Raw genomic sequence first — 21397 nt, 5'->3', positions numbered from 1 at the left:
GCCTCTTAAAGAAGAAGTTACAGGTCTGTGACAGCCAGAAATCTTGCTTGTTTGTAGGTGACCAAATACTTATTTTCCACCATTATTTGCAAATAAATTCTTTAAAAATCAGACAATGTGATTTTCAGAATTTTTTTTCTCATTTTGTCTCTCATAGTTGAGGTCTACCTATGATGTCAATTACAGACCTCTCTCATTTTTTTAAGTGGGAGAACTTGCACAATTGGTGACTGACTAAATACTTTTTTCCCCACTGTATCTCAGTTTAACTCAGACAGTTCCCTATGTCCATGAACCCCTGGATCTGCAACCTTTATCTAAAGGGAAACATTACCAAAAGTTAAACTAAACAGATTTGTTTTCAGCTTAGACTTTTTTCTGAACATTAACTGGAAGGTATCTGCGGTAGCTTTCTAAATTGTGGGAACTAGTAAGAAGCCAGCACCTTGTGATCTAGGTAACTGTGATGGTAATCAGTAATAAGATTCCGTAGGTACTCAGGAGTGAGGTCGTGTAGGGCTTTGTATGTCAATAGAAGAATTGTATAGTCAATACGAAATTTAACTGGGAGCCAGTGCAGTATTAATAGAACTTGACTAATATGGTCAAACTTTCTATTTTTAGTAAGGACCCTGGCTGCAACATTTTGAACTAGTTAAAGTTTACTGAGGTTCCTGCTAAAACAATCTGACAATAGTTGCAATAGCCCTTTAGGTCATAAAAGCATGTACTAATTTTTCTGCGTCATGTAGAGATAAGGCATTTCTTAGCTTGCCAATGTTCCCAAGATATAGAATAGTTGTCCTAGTAATATTAGCTATATGTTGGTCAAATGATAGATCTGAATCGATTATGGCAGCAAGATGTTTAGCTGCTGAACCAGAAATAACAGAGAAATCAGCCAGATTTAGCATTAAGTTGGATAGTTTATTTTCATGTGGCTTTTAGACCCAGAAGGAGAAAGTGATGTGACATCCAGCAAATCACATCTTTTACATTTTCTTTACTGTCCTTATCCAGATTTGTCATGTGTGTATATCTCTATATCTCTGTGTATAAATCTCTATAAGTGGAAGTTAACATTGTGTTTGCTTATACAGCGAGTGAAATAGGTATTGATCACGTCACAAATTTAGTAAAGTAAATACATTTCTAAAGGTGCTATTGACATGAAATTCTCACCAGATCGGTAACAACCCATTCGATCCACACATGCTATCAAACCATAGATGTCCATGAATTAAGTTATATGTAATAATGAGAAATGACACAAATAAAAGTATTAAACACATGAAGAAAGAGAGATGCAAAAAGCCATAGAAAGTCACAACACCAGCTGAAATCTCAGTATTTAGAAAGCAATTCTGCCACTTAATTGCAAATTAATATCAGCCAGTTCAACTAATGGTCTATATAAAGTTGTCTCATGGTGCCACACATGAAACATCTTATGATGGGTAAAACCAGTAAGCTCTCAAGACCTTTGCAACATTATTGTTGCAAAACATACTAATGGCATTGGTTACAGAAGAATTTCTAAACTACTGAAGGTTCCAGTGAGCACTGTTGGGGCCATAATCCTGAAATGGAAAGAACATCATTTTACTTTAAACTGGCCACAACCAGGAGCTCCCCACAACATTTCAGACAGATTTCAGAGTATCAGAAGAGTTGTCTAAGAGCTAAGGACCACCTGTGGAGAGCTACAGGAAGAATCAGCAGGTACATTTGTTTCAAAGAAACAAAAAGTAAGGCACTTGACCGCCTTGAACTGTCTGCACACTCACCATGCAAGACTCCACTGCTGAAGAAAAAACATGTTGAAGCGTGTTTAAAGTTTGCTCAACAACATTTAAACAAGCCTGTGAAATACTGGGAGAATGTAGTCTGGTCTGATCAACTCTTTGCATGCCATAATACACACCATGTTTGGAGGCCAAAGGCACTGCATAATCACCCCAAAAACACTATACCAACAGTGAAGTTTGGAGAATATTATGGTGTGGGGCTGTTTTTAGCATACAGCACTGGCAAAACCTGCTGCCATCTACCAGGATAATGAAGGTGAAACAAGAGTGGCTATTTCAGCAAGACAACGATCCCAAACACACAGCCAATGAAAATTTCAGTTGGTTTCAGAGAAAGAAAATAAAGCAGCAATAATGCCCTATCCAATTACATGACCCAAATCCAATTGACAATCTATGGAAGGAACTAAAGCTCAGGGTTCATAGAAGGAGCCCACAGAACCTTCAGGATTTGAAGACAGTTTGAGTGGAAGAAAATCACACCTAAGCAATGCATGTAAGTCATCACAAACAAAGGCTTTTGTTCTAAGTATTAAATACATTTAAGTGAGCATGTTCAACTTTTTCCGTTTCTCACTATTACACATAAATTATGGACATCTATTGATTTCTTTGCATGTGTGGATTGAATGTGTTAAAAAATATATATTTCAATCGTGAATGGACAGTTAATCAAGTGGACAATTTCACCCAATAGAACAGTCAGGTGACAGATAGGATGTAGATAACTGTTGCTAATCTTTGTTAGCAAGCTAACACACGCTAAAGGACCTAGCATAATAGCTAGCTTTACCTGTTGGTATCAGCTTTATATGCCAGCATAGCAACAACATTATTTAGTTGAACTTGCTAATATGTGATTCACATTTAATAAATAAAGTTAAATAGCAACGCTTTATCAAGATAAAAACTTCTCAGTAATGATCAGTAAATACCTTTTGATACATTTTAATCTGTATGACAGCCGCGTGAAGATGGGCAATTAATCACAAGCGATTTTAACCAATTGAACATTCGAGGGGATATGATGTCCAGGAGGATAGGATGTGTCACGACAACGGCTGCTGCTGCTGCTACTATTGCTGGCTAGATGTGTGGTAGAATTTCACACTTTTTTCCTTTTGGTTCAGATTTTATTTTATTTAGACAAAACGTATGGTTTGGATGCTATTTTTTATTTAGAAATGTTTACAAACGTAACTATCAAAACTAATTTGTTTGGGTTAATCTAGCTATATTCTCTTTGAAGTATCAAATATGGTTTGTCAAAGGCATCATTTGCATAATTGCTGCACTTTTTAAAGGAGAATCAGACAACTGGAAAATGCGAGTGAGCTAACCTGCAGTTAATAAGAACAACAGATATCATAATCAATAAAAAAAATGATCTTGATAGAAAGTCATGCGCAATGCAAAAATATTTTCTTATTCTCCCTGTAAACAATTCCAGACACTGGGCAAAAATAACATAAATGGGAGAGTTGTAATGCACAAACCATTGCTGACCAAAATGGCTCATCTCTCAATTGCCACCCCCCCAAAAGAAACTATAGGACATCCAAGACTTTGGGAGTAATCCTCTGTGGACTGATGAGTCAAAGTAGGAACGTAATTGAAAGACGTGTCCAATTAAACAGTCCACAACAAGAACATCCTACCAACACTCAAACATGTTAGAAGTAGTGTGATGGACTGGGGCTGATTTGCTTGTGCAGGCCATGGACAACTTCTAATACCTTGAACAACTTGGAACCTTGAATTATGCTCCCTCAGAAAATCCTGAAGGAGAAATGTCCACCTTTCAGTTGATGACCTAACATTGGGTTAGCAGCAGGGCAATAGGCTGAAGCATAAAAGCAAGCCCACATTAACATGGTTCAACATAAACAAGATTAAGATTTTGCAGTGGCCAGGTCAAAGTTCTGCCTTTAATCCTATGAAGATACTGCGGCACAACTTTAAATGGGCCTTTCATACTTTAACAAATCTCCAGAGTAGATGAATTAAAACAACTTTGCTGTAATAAAGAATTGCCCAAAATTCCTCCATGTCAAAGACTCATCACAAGTTATTGCAAATGTTGGATTGAAGTTGTTACTGCCCAAGGGTGGCACAACCTAAGGTTAATTTTTCACACAAATGAAATTAGTTGGTAGATCTGAAACATTTAAATGTTATAATAAATATATATATATAAATAGAATAATTTGGTAAAGGGGCAGAAACAGTACAAGGTTGTACAAGCGCTGTACAAGGTTTTTCTATTATTGGTCATTCAAATCACTTTACACCACAGCAATTCGCAATAAAACAGTTCAGGAAACAGGATTGCAACATTTTTAATAATATCAACAACTTCAAAAGGCATCCAGTATCGAAAATGGCTTCAATATTTTTCCTTAAGAAACATGCTAGTGACTTTCAGAGTTAGTGTGTACTGTAAACATTAGGCAATGGTATATAATTATGTTTGTGTCAAAACTAAAACGTCATTGCTCTTCAATAAACAATACAAAACAGGTGCTTATTGTTCTTAATTATTTTTGTCTGATTTTCACTGCTGGCACTGTGCACTAGCATCTCACACCTCCTCTTTTCGTAGTCCCTATAAAGCAGGTAAATACAACAAATTGTAAGGTCAGTGAATTAAAAATCATAATACAGTGTCAGTCATAATGATGTGTCATATTTGCAAGTGAAACAAGATATTGAGAAGGGTCTCTGAGCTAACAGTGCTTATACTTGATCATGGAGGGGGGGGTTGGAATATTATTGGTTATTATTTTTCTTTATCAGCTGGTGCATGGGGCTGATAGTCATTACATTTTAACAGAAGGACACTAAAAAGACACTATAAATATTAAACAAAAATATTAAACAAAAACCTAAAATAGTGAAAAAGAGATGTTAGTTTCTTGCATTTAAAGTTTAAAAGTAAAATCCTTTAGGCAGTAGGGAGGTTATCTGAAGGAAGGAGGTTATCTTAGAAGGTGTTCTAAGCAGATAAAAAAAAAGCCCAAATCAGAACAGAATGGCTGGATGTTCAATTCAGCTAAAATTTACTTTACAATGGGCATTGCCACAAATCTTGAATAACTCAAATTTCATTTTGGATCTGTTTCTAATAAGACAAGTTATTAGCATATGTATACTAATTGATTAGACAAATAACATTCTCAAATCTGTAATATCTATAACACACTGGCATGGCTGTACAGTAAAAATGTTTTTTAAAAATGTATTAAAAAGTGCTTTAGAATGACTTAAAATACTAAGATTTTATCCTTTTAGGGAACAAATTGAACACAGTGACCGCAACAGTATAATAAAAGCCAATGAGCACCTTTTCCCCTGTGGAACGAATGCATCTCCTGACCCTCCTTTTCACCCACAATCTCTTCCTCATCATCATCATCATCATCATCACCATCATCAGCAGCAGTACTGCCATTTCTGGATCCCTGAGGCTTAAGACGAGACTTCCTCTGGCTCATTCTCTCTGTAAAAGCAGCCAAAAGTGAATGGTCCAAAACATCATCCTGAATGAGTTCAGCTCAAATCTTACCTGTTCGACATCACTTTTGAATCCTTTCAGGTCACTGAGCTCTCCTCTACCTTAAAATATCAAGTCAGTGTTTATCCTTCACCAGGATTAGTTTAACCTGGTATTTTAGCAGGTAAATTGCATTTCTATGTTAAACTCCCTAGTGCCCTTTCAAATATTTTTCTCTATATTTATTTTTATTTTTAATTTAATCAATCTTCTCCCTTATATGATAGGACAGTCGGACTTAACAGATATGACTGTTAGTGTAACCATGTGACAAATTTGAATTGGAATGAATCAATGCTAATGACAACCAGTGTTGAATGCCTATGTCTGAAAACTGGTAGGAATATTTGTGCTAGATGAAACTTATTCTAGCTTGTTGTCCACAGAACACAAACTGATTTGGATAAAAGTGGATATACTGTGCCAGAAAATAAAAACCCATTAGAATGATTGTGTATGAAAATGAACAGTAGTTTGCATCAGAATACTCTTAGAATTTTACCTTGCCTTTGTGGTAGCGGTTGAGCTCTGCAGGCCTTTGGTCTGGCATTACCTCCAGCACTTTCCCACACAACCTGATCTGACATTATTCCCATTGTTCTGCATCGCCTCTCTGTAAATTACCAGACAACCTTTTATAGACAATCTGTGAATTATTAAAAAGTTAAGTAGAAAGGAAGATTACACGTTTGTTGAGACATTAGGTGGGCAGGAGGTTAGCTAGATAGGAAGTAGGCAAGATAGGACATTAGACAGTCAGGAGGAAAGTTAAATAAGTAGGTATAAAGTTATGAAGATATGCAAGAATGTAGGTGGGAACTACCTGGTTTTATATAGAACCACTGCTTTCTCTAAAGAACAAGGACATTGATAGTTAGGTAGAAAGGAACTTCAGTGGGTAGGTAAGAAAGTAGGTAAAATTAAGTACATTACATTAAATGTAAAAAGTTGAATAAATATATTAAATTAACTGCATCTCCTCCAAAGCTCAACTAAAAATCAGTTTATTTACAAATGGTTCACCCTCACGCAGTCCAAACGAAGTTTCCAAGTTACGAGCCAGCTAGCATGCTCGGTTTCATTCATCACCAAAAACAAACGAGAACAGATAGCTGTTCAGTATATGCTTGAAAATAACAGATTATTTATCTTTATTAACAATAAATATTGGAAGACCATGAGAAAGGGAGGAGCAGAATAAGAAGGAAAAGAGAAGGAGAATAAAACTAAAAAGAGGAAAAGAAGAGAATGAGAGGAAAAACAAAACAAAAAGAGAGGAAGAGGACAAGAAATGAGGACTAGATGGTAATTTAAGTAAAATGTCTTATTTTCAATAATATTAATCTTCAATATTCTGATTTATTTTTCTTAATATTACAGAATTCACTTTAGCTTCAAATAAAACAAATCTACATTAAAGAAAGTTACCTTTACAAAGCCGAGTGTTGATTCCTCTGGCAGAATGACCAGTGCTCTTTTCTGGAGGACTAATACATTTTTCACAATAGAAGTGTTCGGTATAAGTTGCTTCTGTCTGACCTGGTCTCCCCTCAAGCTCCGCTCGGTGCTTAAATCGGTGTTTGGAGAGTTGGTGAGGTTTTTTTGAAGTGTGTATTTTTGTCATGGTGCCTCCAAGACAATGCTTGCAGGTTTGCATTGCTTGCCGGCCTCCAATGTTAGCTTCTACAGCCTCCTCATCAGAGTCATCTGCATCTCCATAACAACATGTCCCACAGTGGAAAGCTTTTGGCCTGCTGTGGTCCTTAAAGACACTTGACCCACACACAGAACAGGCCAGCCTCTTTGGATAAAAAACACACATATCAGCATGGATCTCACCAACAGATGGGTTACTTTTCCTCGATGCAACCTCAGCCAGTCTTCCTCTGGCATAAATTCGGGTTGGAAACAGGCCCATATCTTCCAGGTCAGTGGACAGAAGCTCATCATGGGATGAAAGTTCATCTAACGACGGGCTTAGAACACTAACTCGTTCACGGGATAGTTGGGGTGGGCAGTAGCTGTAACTGAAAGGGGAGCCAAGTGATCGGGTGGTAGAGCCAGATCCATAAACACTAGTATTCAGAACCTTCTCAAATGGTAAGTGGAGGATACAGCAGGAGTAATCGCCAGAAATATCCGCTGGAGCACTCTCGGTACCCTGAGATTCAGTTGTTCTGGTGGAAGGAGGTTGTACTGGAGATGACTGTGATGAAGGCCAGTTGACATTGGAATCTTCCCACTCCATTTGCTGCCTGGGTTCACGCTCCTTTATGTCTGGAACCTTCTCATCTCGGTTTTTCTCTGGACTATCACTCGATACCCCTGTGTCCTAGAAGGATTGCAAAGAGACAATTTAGCATGGCTCTGTTGTAGCAAGTTTCATTAATGCAGCAAGAATTATATTAAGAATTTGGGACAATGTGCCGTCAATCCTTATTACATGGACTAAACTGGACTATTTCAGCTTCATAAGATTTGTTTTTATTGATAAGACTGCGGCACAGTACAGTATGTGCATATCTGTTTTATGTTTTGCTACCAAAAATAAGTACCTTAAAACAAAAACAGACATTAAAACATGGCACCTGGGGCTGGTTTTGAGACTGGACACAGAAAGCTTGATGTAGGTAGTCAGCTGCCTCTTGTACCTTACAACCTTCCTCTTCTGCAGAGGAGTTCTCCAGCAATTGCTCCTTTTCTGAACTTACAGGCCATTTCTCACGCTGGGTAGAGAACTTATTCCAACTACAATCAGCTGTATCTGTTTCTGCTGTTTTAGAGCCACTAAGATCAATTTTTTTGCTTGCATATACTCCAGTCTCTTCCTCACTCTTCCCCTCCTCAGCTAATGGCAAGAGGGTCTCGGAGGTTTGGGAATCCATTCTGGAGTGCAATTCCTCTCCGGCACGGAGCTGATCCAAACACTCTATTAGTTTATTTAATGCTTCACAGGGGTCGGTCTGTGCCCCTGAACATGTTGTCTCTTTCTGGGTGCCACTAGGCTGGTGCTGGCGGAAGCTGAAGTCATAAGTAGCGGCTGATGTTCCTGGTGGAAAGCTGCGTTCATAAATTCTTCTGTAATCTACAGGGTGCACGGCAGCATGAGGCACAACATATCCAGGATACTGCAGGTAGGAATAGGGCACCATGCAAGGTCGACCAAAATGGAAGCCTGTAATAGCAATCACGAAACAGAGTTCAAAATACAAACTGAGAGCCATCTCATCACCGCACTTAGAATATACACATGAATGTATATGTTGTATTGTGTACATGAAATGCAGGCTGGTGCACTGTTGAGGAAATGACATCTGTAGTCATCTGTATTGATTTACACAACTATTTCCATTATTTTGGCAGACATGGCATGCATCATATCTTATTATTATATTATAAAGCCTGTTTTGGCTGGTTAATGTATGATGGAGTACAGAGAACCTCCAATTTTAAAAACCTGGCCCCACAACGTCATCATATTGCCGGTCTTTTCCTTACTACCTAAACACAGCTTATCTTAGCGTAGCTTAGCTTAGGTCTTACCTGATCCATGGACATTGTGACTGTACGGGTTGTTCATGTGCCATTGGTATGTATAAAAAGGCTGCATGGGTGGTTGAACATAGAAAAATGGCCTGGAATGGGTAACTGGACGCTGATGCGATTGTCCACTTCCTGCTGACTGTGAAGCTTTGTTTGGTTCTATGCACACATGAGAAAATGAAAGGTTTTACTATACAGTGGCTGTAGTATTAAAGCTAAAAGTGAAATAAGATAAAACAAGGATGCCTGTTCTAAAAAGATCTAAGAGAGCTAAGATCTTTTCTAAAAGTTCATATATTAAATAGTCGTCTTATTTACCGTCCATTCTGTTGATTTCTCGAACTTCAACCGGCACCACATACAAATGAAAATTTCCAACTATGTACGCACACTCCCAAAGTATCCAAACTAAGTTACCAAAAATTAAGTGTTAAAAAACCCCAAAACAATCAAGCTTCTAGAGTAAAAGGCTCCAGCGTTTAGCTACCGGTTGACTTTATCGGATTCACCTGTGAACACTAATTAGCTAGCCAACTCCAAATCTGTTTCTTCTCTGCTGCAGAGGCATTTAGACACTTTTTACATCATCCGTTTACAAAAAGGTTATATTATATTTTATATTGAAAGTTTTTTAATAAATAAATAATAAACACCCTGATAATAAATTCGCTAACAATTCCGTCATAGCAACCTATATTTGTTTTATAGTATTAGCAAGATCATGTAAGATCAGCATAAGTATCTGGATAAAGGAACGCAAAAAATTTTTTTTAAACGTGTAGTTCAATGAATTTATAGACGCTTTAAAGATGTAGATGCTTAATAACAATGTGCTATTAGAGTTTTCCAGCAATAACCTTTTTGGCTTACACTCTTTGGAAAGGATGTTGATGATTGTCTTCTGGACAACTGTCAAGTCTTCCCGATAATTGTGGTTGTGTGTGCTGAACTAGACCGAGAGATACACAGTAGGTTTGAACAGTAATTTACTCAAACGGAAAATAAAATATTCTAAGAATTTGAGATACTGGATTTCGGATTTTTATGAGCTATAAGCCATACTGATCTAAAGTAAAATAAATAAATAAATAAATAAATAAAGGCAATATGTCAATTTATGTGTAATTAATAGAAAATGTATTACAGTTAAAATTAGTTACGTAATTACATTAATTACGAAAACTTAATTTTTTCACAATAGTTTTTATGCACTTGTGTGTTTGTGTATGTGGGTGTGTGTTGTAATAGCAGTTGTTTAGATTTTGCGAATTTGTGTTTTTACTGTCTTTTTTTTATTTTCCTTCTGGTGAAAATATGTTGAAAATGAAATATGACAGTTTTACGGAAACTCCACACAGTGGATCACCCCACTGGAGTTGATTCCCATTGTTCAGGTCTGTGGAAACAAGATCCGATTCGTTATTAGGATCTTCAGTATACTGAGTCCCTGTGGCCAGTTGACTCACTTCCGTTCCGGAGCACCGAATGTACGATTTGGAGTATAAACGCTTCAGTAAGGTCGCCGATTATTTATTAGGTTATCGACTGCTGATTTTGTAGGTTGTAACCTTGTATTTAGAGTTCAGGCTAACGTTAGTCAGCCAGTGTTATGCTAAGGGAAGTTTAGAAATAAGTTTACGAATTAGCCGACTAAAGGTAAGGTAGATGCTAGCTCGCATGTTAAAGACTATTTCCAGTAGCTAGAAATTTCGGATAGACCATTGTATATGTCAAAATGAGCCATATAGGTGGGGTTAGTAGTTAGGACATACAGTGGTATTATTTGTGTAGTTTGTAGGAGTATCTGATGAGTGTTAACTTGATAGTTTGCAGGCGTTAGCCAAGGTTCAGCTGAAGATTCTACAGCATTAGCTACTAGTGCTAGCAAGAGCTAGCTAGCTATTCTAGCTTAGCAGTTAGCACAGTGTGTGGATGAGTGGGTGTGAGGTGCGGGTTTTGAGCAGAAGAATAAGAAGCCCGGAAAGGAAAGGAAGAATAACTGCTTTCTCTCCTAGGGTCCACAGTAAAGTGTCTGCTGCCATCATCTGCTTTTAAGGGCTGAACTGGCCTTATATTAGCCATTCGGTTAAACTGCGGTTGCTTTTGGAATTAAAAATTACAAATCCGAGGTAAGGTGGCCGCATAGTAATGGTTGGGCCTTCATAGAAACTCTTGTTTGTGAGTGAAATGGGTTAACACAGGACTGAGCTAAAGCTATTAGCTGGACAGTACAATTCACCTTAGCTAGCTGGCCGCATTGGCGCTGTGTTAGTTATGTTAGTTATGTCACGTATGTTAGTTTAACGTTAGAGGCTTGCCTTTCGTCATGCAACAGAAAAATTCGTTGCTGATTGCATTAATGATTGTGTAACGTTACATGCATTCAGACGATTAATTGACGTTCCAAGGCTGATCGTCTCCCAATGTGTCGTGGTTTGCTTGCTAAAATAGTTTATATCGTGGTTTGCTGAAAGCGAGCTTGCCGTGCGTTTAACTGAATGCTGAGAATCCACGAATACACACAGTCTGCACCGGTTAATGCATCGTTCCTTTAACTGAATTTGTAGTCCTAAAAGGACTAACTTTTTAAACGTTTCGCGTTGATTTGTGTGATATAACTTGGGCCTTGCCTTTCAAAAACGAACTATACGTAGTAGGCTAATAGTATAAGAAACTATATTTTTTAATGGTTTTAAACTTATTTTAACGTATAATTGCTGTAATATAGTACCTTAATCTGCTGTAATATTTTAATAGGAATACAGTAGAAGCCCTAGAAATTAATGGGTATAAATATAGTTATATCTCTCTATTTCTCACAGGAAACACTTAATCAAATCAACAGTTATCTTGCGATTTTGAGCAAAACATTCAATATTTGCATTTGTGTGTATTATTATGTATGTTTTTTTCCATTATTAGTAAATCATGCCAGGGCTACAAGCTTTTCTTTAGGAATTACATCTGTTCTACTTTTGAAGGTTCAACCTACTGACCAAATACAAAACAGAAATGCTGCAAGTGCAGCAAACTTTAGAAACATGAAATTCAAGGGACAGTATTTGCTTCTGATAAACCTTGAATTTGGGAGGTTCCCCTCCCATCCTCTTCATTGATCTGAAGCACCCAGCTCTGACAACAACGTGGCCATTTACTGTGCAAATCAACACAGGGTCAGAAATATACATAGATCACACCTAATATTTGGTTAAATATCCCTTAGCAAGTTACAGCCAAACAGTGCTTTGGGTTATTTGGATATTTGACCTCTTGTTGACTGAATTGGTAGTTTAATTAAATTTATTGGTTTCCTTGCACAGACCACATGTTTTGAAAAGAGTTTAGATCAGGATGTTGGGGAAAGTCGTTTCAAAAGGTTATCCTGCTTTATCCCTTCTTCAACCATGTGTGATGTGCATTTGGGGTCATTGTCCTGTTGGAACACTTTGTTGTGTAAGTTTCCACTGTCTAGCTGATGGTAGTGTGCCTTCATTATTCCATCCACTTTGTATGATGTACCAGTTTTGGCAGCAAAAATGCCTCAGAGCATTCCGCAACCACCATTATGCTTAACAGCTGGTATGGTGTTCTTGCAGTTGAATGTCTCATTTGCTCTTGAACCGCAGCCTCTCAGTCCATGGATGTTAAACTGTCAGGACTTAAGATAGTGACACTGGTGTTTCAGTAGCTTCCAGTTCATTGCATCCAGTTGGTGCCCGTGTACTTGCACTGGAAACACACATGCTGAATAACCATGCAAATTCTGTTTTAGGCATGTGTGGAAATGTTCAAAGAGCATCCCTATACTGTTCTGTTTAAATTTACATGCAATATGTGGGTATTTTGTTTAATTTACCAAACATTGGCACAGGAATGAGAGCAACTTGAAACATACAGCTCAGAATAACAGGTCATCAAGTTACCTGTTAGCATGCATAGCATTTGTGCTAACCGACTAAATAGTTCAGCAGAATGAAAGAAAATCTAAACAGACATGTAACATTGTGCTGTTCAGAATGTATACTGGCTTCACAAAATGTCACTGAATGGTAAGGTAGCAGGTTTTTAATATCATATTTGTCAAAAAGCTTAATGAGTTGAAAGTGTAACAATTTCAGGTAATGCAGAATGCCGCAATCAAAAACATAATTCCAGCAGTCAAATAGAATAGGTACTGTGATAGTGTAGGCATTCTTTTCTGCTAAGGGCTTGAGTGACTGCATAATTGACATCTGTTTACCAGGCAGCCTTGCTCCTGTAGTGTCTGGTCATCAGTCTGTTATCTGAAGTAGAGTGGCTTAATCAACATCCTGATTGGTTTCCTCATGTCCTCATATTATATTGCGCCTGTTTGCATCTGGAATTAACATGCATTTTGTATTTTAATATTCTTTGAATTAATTATTTTTACACTTGTGAGTAAAATGCACCCACAGTGCACAGCCAAAAGTACAGCAGCTAAAGTCAAAAATATCTAAAGGAATCTTATTTAGTGCTAGATAAACAACCCTTTTGTGTTGGCAACATACACCGCAGTCAGGCGGGAAAACAACAGGCAGGGGTCTGCAACTGACCCCCCAAACACTGATTGGTTCATCTCAAGGTCAGCATTTTTGAAAATGGTCAGTTGTAATTTTGTGGCACCACAACCTAGTTTGCTGCTTATTATTTATATTAGCTTATTAAAACCTAATGAAATTTAAGTGACAGTATTTCTGCCCTTCAGTGATCTTACTGAGCTTGGACTTGTTTTTTCCACAACTGACTTATCCTTACTTATAGTTGCAATCAAAGTTAAGTAGCCCCCATTGCAAATTATTAGCAAGATGTACAGCTCTTTGCTATAACGATAGCAAAGGATTCTTGGAAGGTCCAATGACATCCAAGCTTCAACATTCTCACATAAGTCATTAAGTTTTCTTTGTGGCTTTGCTGATACTTGAGTTGAATCTGTTTTGCCCTCCACATATCACAAGCATGAATGTGGAGATTTATTGCAAACAGCTGAACATTTGTGAATTTAAACAAACATTTTGCAATTCATTTCAAATGAAACCATTGGCTTTGTTTTTAAAGTGCTCCAAACTGGGCCCTGAATTGCCCCTCTAAAAGGTAACAATGTGACCCAGGGACACCATAAATCAGATTGAATGCTTTTAACTATGGAGGCGTTCCGCACATTTTTGGTCCAGTGTTGATTCCTCTACCTTAGATAGCACCTATGCTCAAGGCATAAATTATTATTTTATACAAAGAAAGCTAAATTTATGTCCAGTATTTAGTTTAATTTTCTGAATATCAATACATTGTGAACCGACATTGGAAAAAGTCTGTATAGCTGCATATGGCTGAAGGATGAGTCATTAGTTTAGCTAGCTAGTAAATAAAGGCAAATGCTCAGGTTTTGTACCAAAGCAATTACAATGTATGGTAGGAAATGGGAGCTAACAAGGTGCTATCTATGTAAAATAACCCTTTGAATTATGGCGATTTAATAAATGTGTGCGTCTGCTTGCCCTATTACACACTGATGCTTACATGCATTAACATGCATTATTAGAACCTATATGAGAAAGTTGGTTGGTCCTTTCTTTACTATAAGTGGTCTTTCAGTTATTTCTATCAGTTATATGTAAACTAATGTTTGTTTGTTTTTCCTTTTTTGCAGACACACTGGACTTCAGTTAGCACTGATGTAGAGAATTCTTCTGTCTGACTCACCCGCTACCTCAAACCTGTTCATTAAACAGCGAAAGGAAAAGGCCTCATTCCATTTGTCTACTGTGGAAGTAACATGATGTTTATGCCTGTAGCCTCATTAAGGCCACTGTCAGACTAATAATAACCCTTGGAGAGTAAAAAGATTTTATGACCCAAGATTTTCAATCTTCAGTTTCTAAAAGTATTTTGCACATTGCCCTCTGAACAGTTAACCTGTTGACAAGAAGCACCTAATTAATGTTTTGGGGGTTTTTTTGTTTTTTTTGGCCTTACGGAGTCCACAGGACTTTTAGGATTTTTTTATTTTATTTTTTTTTTGCGATATCTGTTGAGACCGGTTAAGCCGGTGGTTGTATATTTCGAAGCTGGGGTGTGACTCATGGGCTGCGATGATGTCGGAGGCAGGAGTTTGCCGTCCGGTGAACACAGAGTATGCTGTTTCTGTGCTGGAACAGCTCAAGTTTTTCTACGAGCAGAAATTACTGACAGACATCACTTTGTTGGTGGAAGACAACGAGTTCCCTTGCCACAAGATGATTTTGGCCACATGCAGCTCTTATTTTAGGTGAGCTGTGTCTGTGTGTATGCGTCTGTCTGTCAGAGAGATGGAGAGTATTTCCTGCAGATGTTTTGTCTAGCAGTACAAGTTTCAGCTATACACAACCTAACATATAGCTGTGGTTTAATCATTTTACAAAAGCAGTAAAGAACTTCCTCTGTCAACCTAGTTTTAAATGTTCAAGCTGTGTTTAATCCATGTGCGCATGCACATGAAAGCATGATGTTAGGATCAAACAGCTTGTCTCATAAGACATGAGGAGCTGAACAGCTGATTTTAGAAGCATTTATGACAGTAAAAACCGTGCTCTCTGTGTTGGTCTTTATTGGAGCATCAATGTGGAGTATGATGCATTTCCCTTGCTGATCTGTTTGTGACATGATATGGTTAGATCAAAACTCAACTTTGCACACAAAACATGGTAAGACAATCTCTAGTTTAGTTTTAGCAACTTTAAACAACTTTCCACATTACAGTACTCTGCTAAAAGCATTAATCTTCAACTCAGTTGTTCATTTTCCTAGCTCCAACAGACTTATTAAACCGGGTAGTTAACAGGACCCAGTCTCTCAAAACGTCAGTTTTAGATCATCTTAGTTGGTAGAGGTTCAGTGTGTTGCTCGCTTGACCATTTAAGAACCATTGGTGCATTTAATCAAGTATATGCGGGAAAATTGCCAAACTGTGTTGGACGCTGACCCTCAATTTAGTATTCTAAATTGTTTTTTCTCTCTTGTTTTTGTCTTTAGAGCCATGTTCATGAGTGGATTGAGTGAAAGTAAACAGTCACATGTTCATTTGAGAAATGTGGATCCTGTCACTCTGCAGACAATCATCACCTATGCTTATACAGGCAATTTGGCCATCAGCGACAGTACTGTGGAACCTCTTTATGAAACTGCCTGCTTTCTCCAGGTTAGCATTTTTTTTAAATAAATGGCATAGGTTATGGAGAAATGTATAATAATAATAATACACTAAATGGTATAAAGATGGGGGAGGGGGATTTGATCATTAGATGCTGATGTGGACAATACTGAATTGAGTCAAAAATCAATTTTCTAAATGTTAATTGATAACAATGGTGATGAAACAAACACGGCAGAACATAACATAAGACAAGGTGGATGTCTGAGAAATCTGCCCTCTTTGCATTAAAAGCTAGCTTATGGCAGCACTTGGTCTGCTTTGATAGCAACTGCAACAATGTGTTTTTTTTTTTTTTTCAATCCATGTCAAAGCTTCCTTCCAACTTGAAAAAGGCGAAGAGGATTACAAACTCTATCGCAACTTTTATTGCGGAGGATTTGCGTCTGTATTAAGCCGTTGAGAAGAGGGGCTTTGTGCTATGATGATAGAATGTCAAATTCTTCCTGTCTTAAACTATTCTTCTTCTTTTTGATTAGGTTGAGGATGTGTTGCTGCAGTGTCGTGACTATTTAGTGAAGAAGATCACAGCTGATAACTGTGTGCGCATGCTGAGCATCGGTGATATGTTCAGCTGTAGTGAGTTAAAGCAGAGTGCGAAGAGGATGGTAGAGCACAAGTTTCCTGTGGTATACCGTCAGGAGGCCTTTCTGCAGCTTTCTCATGAGCTTCTGCTAGACCTGCTCAGCAGTGACAACCTGAATGTGGAGAAAGAGGAGACTGTGCGGGAGGCAGCAATGTTGTGGCTGGAGTACAACATGGAGGCTCGTTCGCAGTACCTGTCGTCTGTCCTCAGCCAGATTCGAATTGATGCGCTTTCTGAAGTTACGCAGCGTGCCTGGTTCCAGGGCCTTCCTCCCAATGATAAATCAGTGGTGGTGCAGGGCCTCTATAAGTCCATGCCCAAGTTTTTCAAGCCTAGACTGGGTATGACCAAGGAAGAGATGCTAATTTTTGTGGAGGCAGAGTCGCCTGGAGACAGTCAGCCAGTGGTGGTGGGTCCTCGTCACACGGTGGTGTGTTACAGTCCACAGGCTGAAAAGGTTTACAAACTGAGCAGTCCACCTGGAGATCTGCAAAAAGTTGGTACATTGGTCACTCCGGACAATGATGTCTTTATTGCTGGTGGACAGGTACCACTTAAAAGTGCATTGGCCAGCCATGGCAGCAAAAGTGGCAAGCTTCAGGCTGCTTATTGCTCAGTAGACAGCTTCTTCTGGCTGGATGCCCAACAAAACGCCTGGGTTGCCAAAACACCCATGCTCTGTGCTCGCACAAAGCCTTCCCTGGTCTACTGCCAGGGCTTTATATATGCTATTGGTGGCGATAATGTAGGCGGGGAGCTTAATAAGCGCACAGTTGAGCGATATGACTGCGAGCGAGATGAATGGAGCATGACTAGCCCACTGCCCTGTGCCTGGAGCTGGAGCACAGCCGTGGCTGCCCGAGATTGTGTCTATGTTATGAGCCATGACCTCATGTACTGCTATTTCCCCCACGCTGACACGTGGGTGGAAATGGCCATGCGGCAGACTAGCCGATGCTTTGCTTCTGCAGCTGCGCTGGGTGACCTTATCTTTTACATTGGTGGCCTTCATGTTGTTGGAAACTCCAGTTTGCGTCTGCCCACCAGCACCATTGATGGTTCTTCTGTTACTGTGGAGATTTATGATGTTAACAAGAACGAATGGCGGATGGCTGCTAATATCCCAGCTAAACGCTACTCCGATCCATGTGTTAGAGCAGTAGTTTTGCTAAATTCTTTATGCATCTTTATACGTGAGACTCACCTTAATGAGCGTGCAAAGTATGCCCTTTATCAGTACAACCTGGAGCTGGACCAGTGGTGTCTGCGGCAGCCTGTCTCTGAGCGTGTGCTATGGGACCTGGGTAAGGACTTCCGTTGCACTGTGGGAAAACTGTATCCATCCTGCTTGGAAGAGTCACCATGGAAACCACCCACCTACCTCTTTTCTCCTGATGGAGTGGAGGAGTTTGAAGTGGACAGGGACAGGGACATGGTGGCACTGCCACATGTATAGCTATAGAGCTGAAGGCTTGGAGCTCAGAACATCCATCCCCTTAGCTCAGGGGTATCTAGTTCCAGTTTTTAAGGGTGTAATTCCAAACAGTTTAGTCATTTTTGTCCATACACACTTGATTAAACCTGGGTACTGAAGGAATACTCCACTTTACTCTCTGTCTTATGCATCTGTAGTTGTTAGTCAGTCTCTGTACTTTGACCAAAAAACCCCAAAAAACTAAATGCGCGCTAGCTCGCTAAGAATTCGTTGGGCAGTTGAAAAATTGCAACAATAAATGTTTATCCATATTTTTGTACTTTGAATTCTTGAGTTAAAGATATTTGTTATTAAACTGTAAATATGTATATTTGGTTCTTTTAGAGATTTGACAACTTTTCCAGAGGGAAGAATTACAACCATAACTGTGAGTTTGGCACCTCCTGCTCATCATGGATACTGGAAAACAAAAGTAACCAAAGCTCTTTATACTGTGCTGCAAAGTTGGGTTAAACTAAATAAAAAATACATCTCTCGCATTAATTGATTGTTCATAGTAATTGTCTGTATGCTATAGATGCAGAAAATTGAGATTATGTTAAACTCATTGGAGTATTCTTTTAATTTCCTGAATCATCATGTGTGTTGGAGCAGGGAAAGCGCTAAATCCAGCTTGACTTCCTGCAGGACTAAAATGGACAAGCCTAACATCTGACATCAAATGACTACCTGTAGGATGTCCTAAGATAATTAAGGAGTTAGAAACCATTCTTCATAGCAGGTTGTCAATGTTGATGTTGTTGGACTTCCATTAAGAATTGAAAGTCTTTACTGTGGACATTGGGGGGAGGGAACCCCACCCATGATGTCCCTGGAGTCACCACTCATAACTTATTATACCATGTCCATTATACACTTCAGCATTGATGATGATGATGATGATGATGATACTCCCTCAAAAGGCTGGCACAAGGGTTATTTTGGGTTGGTTGTATATGCTAGTCATTATTACGGGTTTGGCATACTGTTTGAACAATGATAATGTTAAGAAACTGATGATGATATAAAGGTAAACCTCCTGCAAACTGACATTAGCAGTAAAAGTCTGAGGTTGTACTTTTGTAGTCAGTGACGTGCCCAAATAAGATGCTGAATTTCTAGAACCCTGTACTGAACAAAAATGTTTGAAAGCTGAAGTTTCTTACACACAGTAGTTGAACAGCTAACATTACTACCTGCAGGTTACATGCATGTGAACTGACGTCATGTTCTTGTTATGGCTAGTGCTATTACTTGGTTCTATTTCAGCACTATCATGCACCAGTCAGCCATAACGTTGAGTAGGGCTGAGTAATATAACTTTTAATGTATCGCTTACATTTTCTGGCCACGTTTCAGAACACCCCACAAAACGACAGAAGTGCTGCTGTAGCACAAATTGTTCAAAAATGCAATGTCGGCTTTGTCTTGTCAAGGTCTGTGCCTCAACGAGCTGTTATGGCCGAGTGGTGTATAACACCAGCTTCTCAAACTGTTTCCTATAGCTTCCAACGCCTCTTAACTACCATGCTGGACAAAATTAGCTGGTTTGCATGGCAGTTCAATAAGTTAAGATGCTGGCATGTTTAGGCTGTGAACCTAGCAATATTTACATTTTGTCCCATTAATGAGCTTTTATTTCACAGGATCCAGTGAAGGGAAATGTGGGGCAAAGCGCAAAACATATCTACTTTGCAAGAACACTTCATTTTTCCCTATAGAGGAAAACTGCCTAAGGCTTGCTCCTTACTTGGGCATTTTAGCAACTACTAAAGAACAAGTTTTTAGAGGGCTGTTGTACAAAAAGCCCTGTTTTTCTGTTGTTGCCTTTTTACTTGGTTTCTCCCTTCCTTACTAACCATAGAATGCAATCTTCAAGTTGTTGGCCATTTACAGTATCCATTGGTGTATGATGTGTACAGGTCACGTAGATAAAAGTGTGCCGAGAGTGTTTTAGAATTTTTAGGAGCTGACTGCTGGTTCAGTCGGTGGCTCATCTGTTCTTTTTATACATCTCTCAGCTCCAATCCTCGTTGCCTCTACATAACCACAGATTTCTTTACACAATAGGCACTGAGTCATCTCCTCTTTTGGGTTCGCTGGAAAACTTTTCTGACACTCTCCTACATTCGTACTATGTCTAATCTATTTATCTGTCTTTCACATTCATCACAAACCTGTCTCCACTCTCAGTTGTACTGGACTGCATATATTTGTCAGCTGCTGAAATATTGTCTCTCTCTGACATTAAAAACATCTTTCAGTGTGGGGGACAATGATCAGGTCTATTTTGTATTTAGTACCTTTTATATTATTTAATATCAGCCATTACTGTAGTAAATCTCTTTTTTTCCTCTTCTTTTTCAGTCAGAATTGAGGGGTTGTGCTGCTAATTGTTTTTTGTTTTTTTTTTGTTTTTTTTTATGGGGGGTGAAAAGGACACGCCCAAGGCTGTTGCTCTGGCAAATGTTTTAACAACCACTAGCAGTCGGGAGGGGGTGGGTGCGAATGGGATACTTGTACCTTATCCATTTTCCATTTGAGCACAGGTGCCATCGGCAGAGTCCTTTACTAGCATGTTCAACTGCATCCTGTTCTTTTGGCACTGTATTTTGAATTTCCATTAATTTATTAAAAATCATACCAAAATATTTGTTTTTCTTTTTTTATATACTATAGTCTTACTGTAGCCCCGTATATATTCCCCCTTCTCCATACAGTGGCATGCACTCCTGGTCAGAATTTCGGTTAATAGTTAAAAGAGTAGAAGATAAAAAAGAAAACTTGGAGAGAACTGCTTGTAGGATTGTTAGAAAGGCACCTGTAAGAAAAAGTAATCAGAAGAAATGTTTCCTGTGTTATTGCCACAAAATTCAGCGTACGTTTTCAAAGCAACATTTAAATAAGCCTGCTTGCTTTAGAGTGTTTACTATTATATTTCTCTATGAGCTCATCATGTGAACTCGTTACACAAAAAAAAAAAAACTTTCTGGCTTCAAAATGAGCAAAGAGATGTTCAGAGAACAACGGTGCAGAACATCATGAAAGAAAACATCTCTCCAACTCATGGTTTAGATTAGTGCTTGCTTTAGAGTGTTTACTATTATATTTCTCTATGAGATCATCGCAGAGGTGGACTACAGGGTTGATATGTAATATAATGATGATAATAGTATTCTTTTTATTATTGTCGTTATTCTTTTTTTTTTTTTTTTTTTTAGATATA

General features: G+C 38.5%; 2 protein-coding genes across 5 annotated transcripts; one reads left to right on the top strand and one right to left on the bottom strand.

The window, feature by feature from the left end:
• Nucleotides 1-4381: 4381 nt before the first annotated feature.
• Nucleotides 4382-9229, bottom strand: LOC140544432 (bucky ball-like). The gene is made up of 7 exons (XM_072667954.1): nucleotides 9223-9229; nucleotides 8905-9063; nucleotides 7950-8536; nucleotides 6790-7693; nucleotides 5864-5974; nucleotides 5185-5307; nucleotides 4382-4413 (listed from the first exon to the last, which is right to left on the bottom strand). The coding sequence occupies exons 1-7, from the start codon at nucleotides 9227-9229 to the stop codon at nucleotides 4382-4384; spliced, it is 1923 nt and encodes a 640-aa protein (XP_072524055.1).
• A 1125-nt stretch (nucleotides 9230-10354) lies between these two features.
• On the top strand, nucleotides 10355-20820 carry kbtbd2 (kelch repeat and BTB (POZ) domain containing 2). Of its 4 annotated transcripts, none has more exons than XM_072667665.1 (4): nucleotides 10355-10417; nucleotides 14573-15190; nucleotides 15934-16099; nucleotides 16591-20820. In XM_072667665.1, exons 2-4 carry the CDS (start codon nucleotides 15015-15017, stop codon nucleotides 18151-18153), a joined length of 1905 nt encoding a protein of 634 aa, XP_072523766.1. In that variant the 5' UTR covers nucleotides 10355-10417; nucleotides 14573-15014; the 3' UTR covers nucleotides 18154-20820. The 4 variants fall into 4 exon arrangements, with proteins under 4 accessions (XP_072523766.1, XP_072523770.1, XP_072523767.1 ...); XM_072667669.1 differs by having other exon boundaries at nucleotides 10372-10391; XM_072667666.1 differs by lacking the exon at nucleotides 10355-10417 and adding an exon at nucleotides 10426-11033.
• Nucleotides 20821-21397: the final 577 nt, after the last annotated feature.

Source organism: Salminus brasiliensis, chromosome 22 (assembly GCF_030463535.1).
Source record: "Salminus brasiliensis chromosome 22, fSalBra1.hap2, whole genome shotgun sequence".
Taxonomy (NCBI): Eukaryota; Metazoa; Chordata; class Actinopteri; order Characiformes; family Bryconidae; genus Salminus; species Salminus brasiliensis.
Note: the sequence above shows the minus strand (reverse complement) of the source record. Positions and strands in the feature narration are given on the sequence as shown.

Bases quoted from the DNA above. Each gene is read 5' to 3' on its own strand.
- kbtbd2 (XM_072667665.1), top strand. From the start codon at position 15,015: ATGATGTCGGAGGCAGGAGTTTGCCGTCCGGTGAACACAGAGTATGCT. The intron at 15,191-15,933 runs GTGAGCTGTGTC...TTTTGTCTTTAG, and splicing joins ACATGCAGCTCTTATTTTAG to AGCCATGTTCATGAGTGGAT. The intron at 16,100-16,590 runs GTTAGCATTTTT...CTTTTTGATTAG, and splicing joins AAACTGCCTGCTTTCTCCAG to GTTGAGGATGTGTTGCTGCA.
- LOC140544432 (XM_072667954.1), bottom strand. The intron at 7,694-7,949 runs GTGCCATGTTTT...CAATCCTTCTAG, and splicing joins AGTCTCAAAACCAGCCCCAG to GACACAGGGGTATCGAGTGA. The intron at 4,414-5,184 runs GTCAGGAGATGC...CCTGCTTTATAG, and splicing joins GATTGTGGGTGAAAAGGAGG to GGACTACGAAAAGAGGAGGT.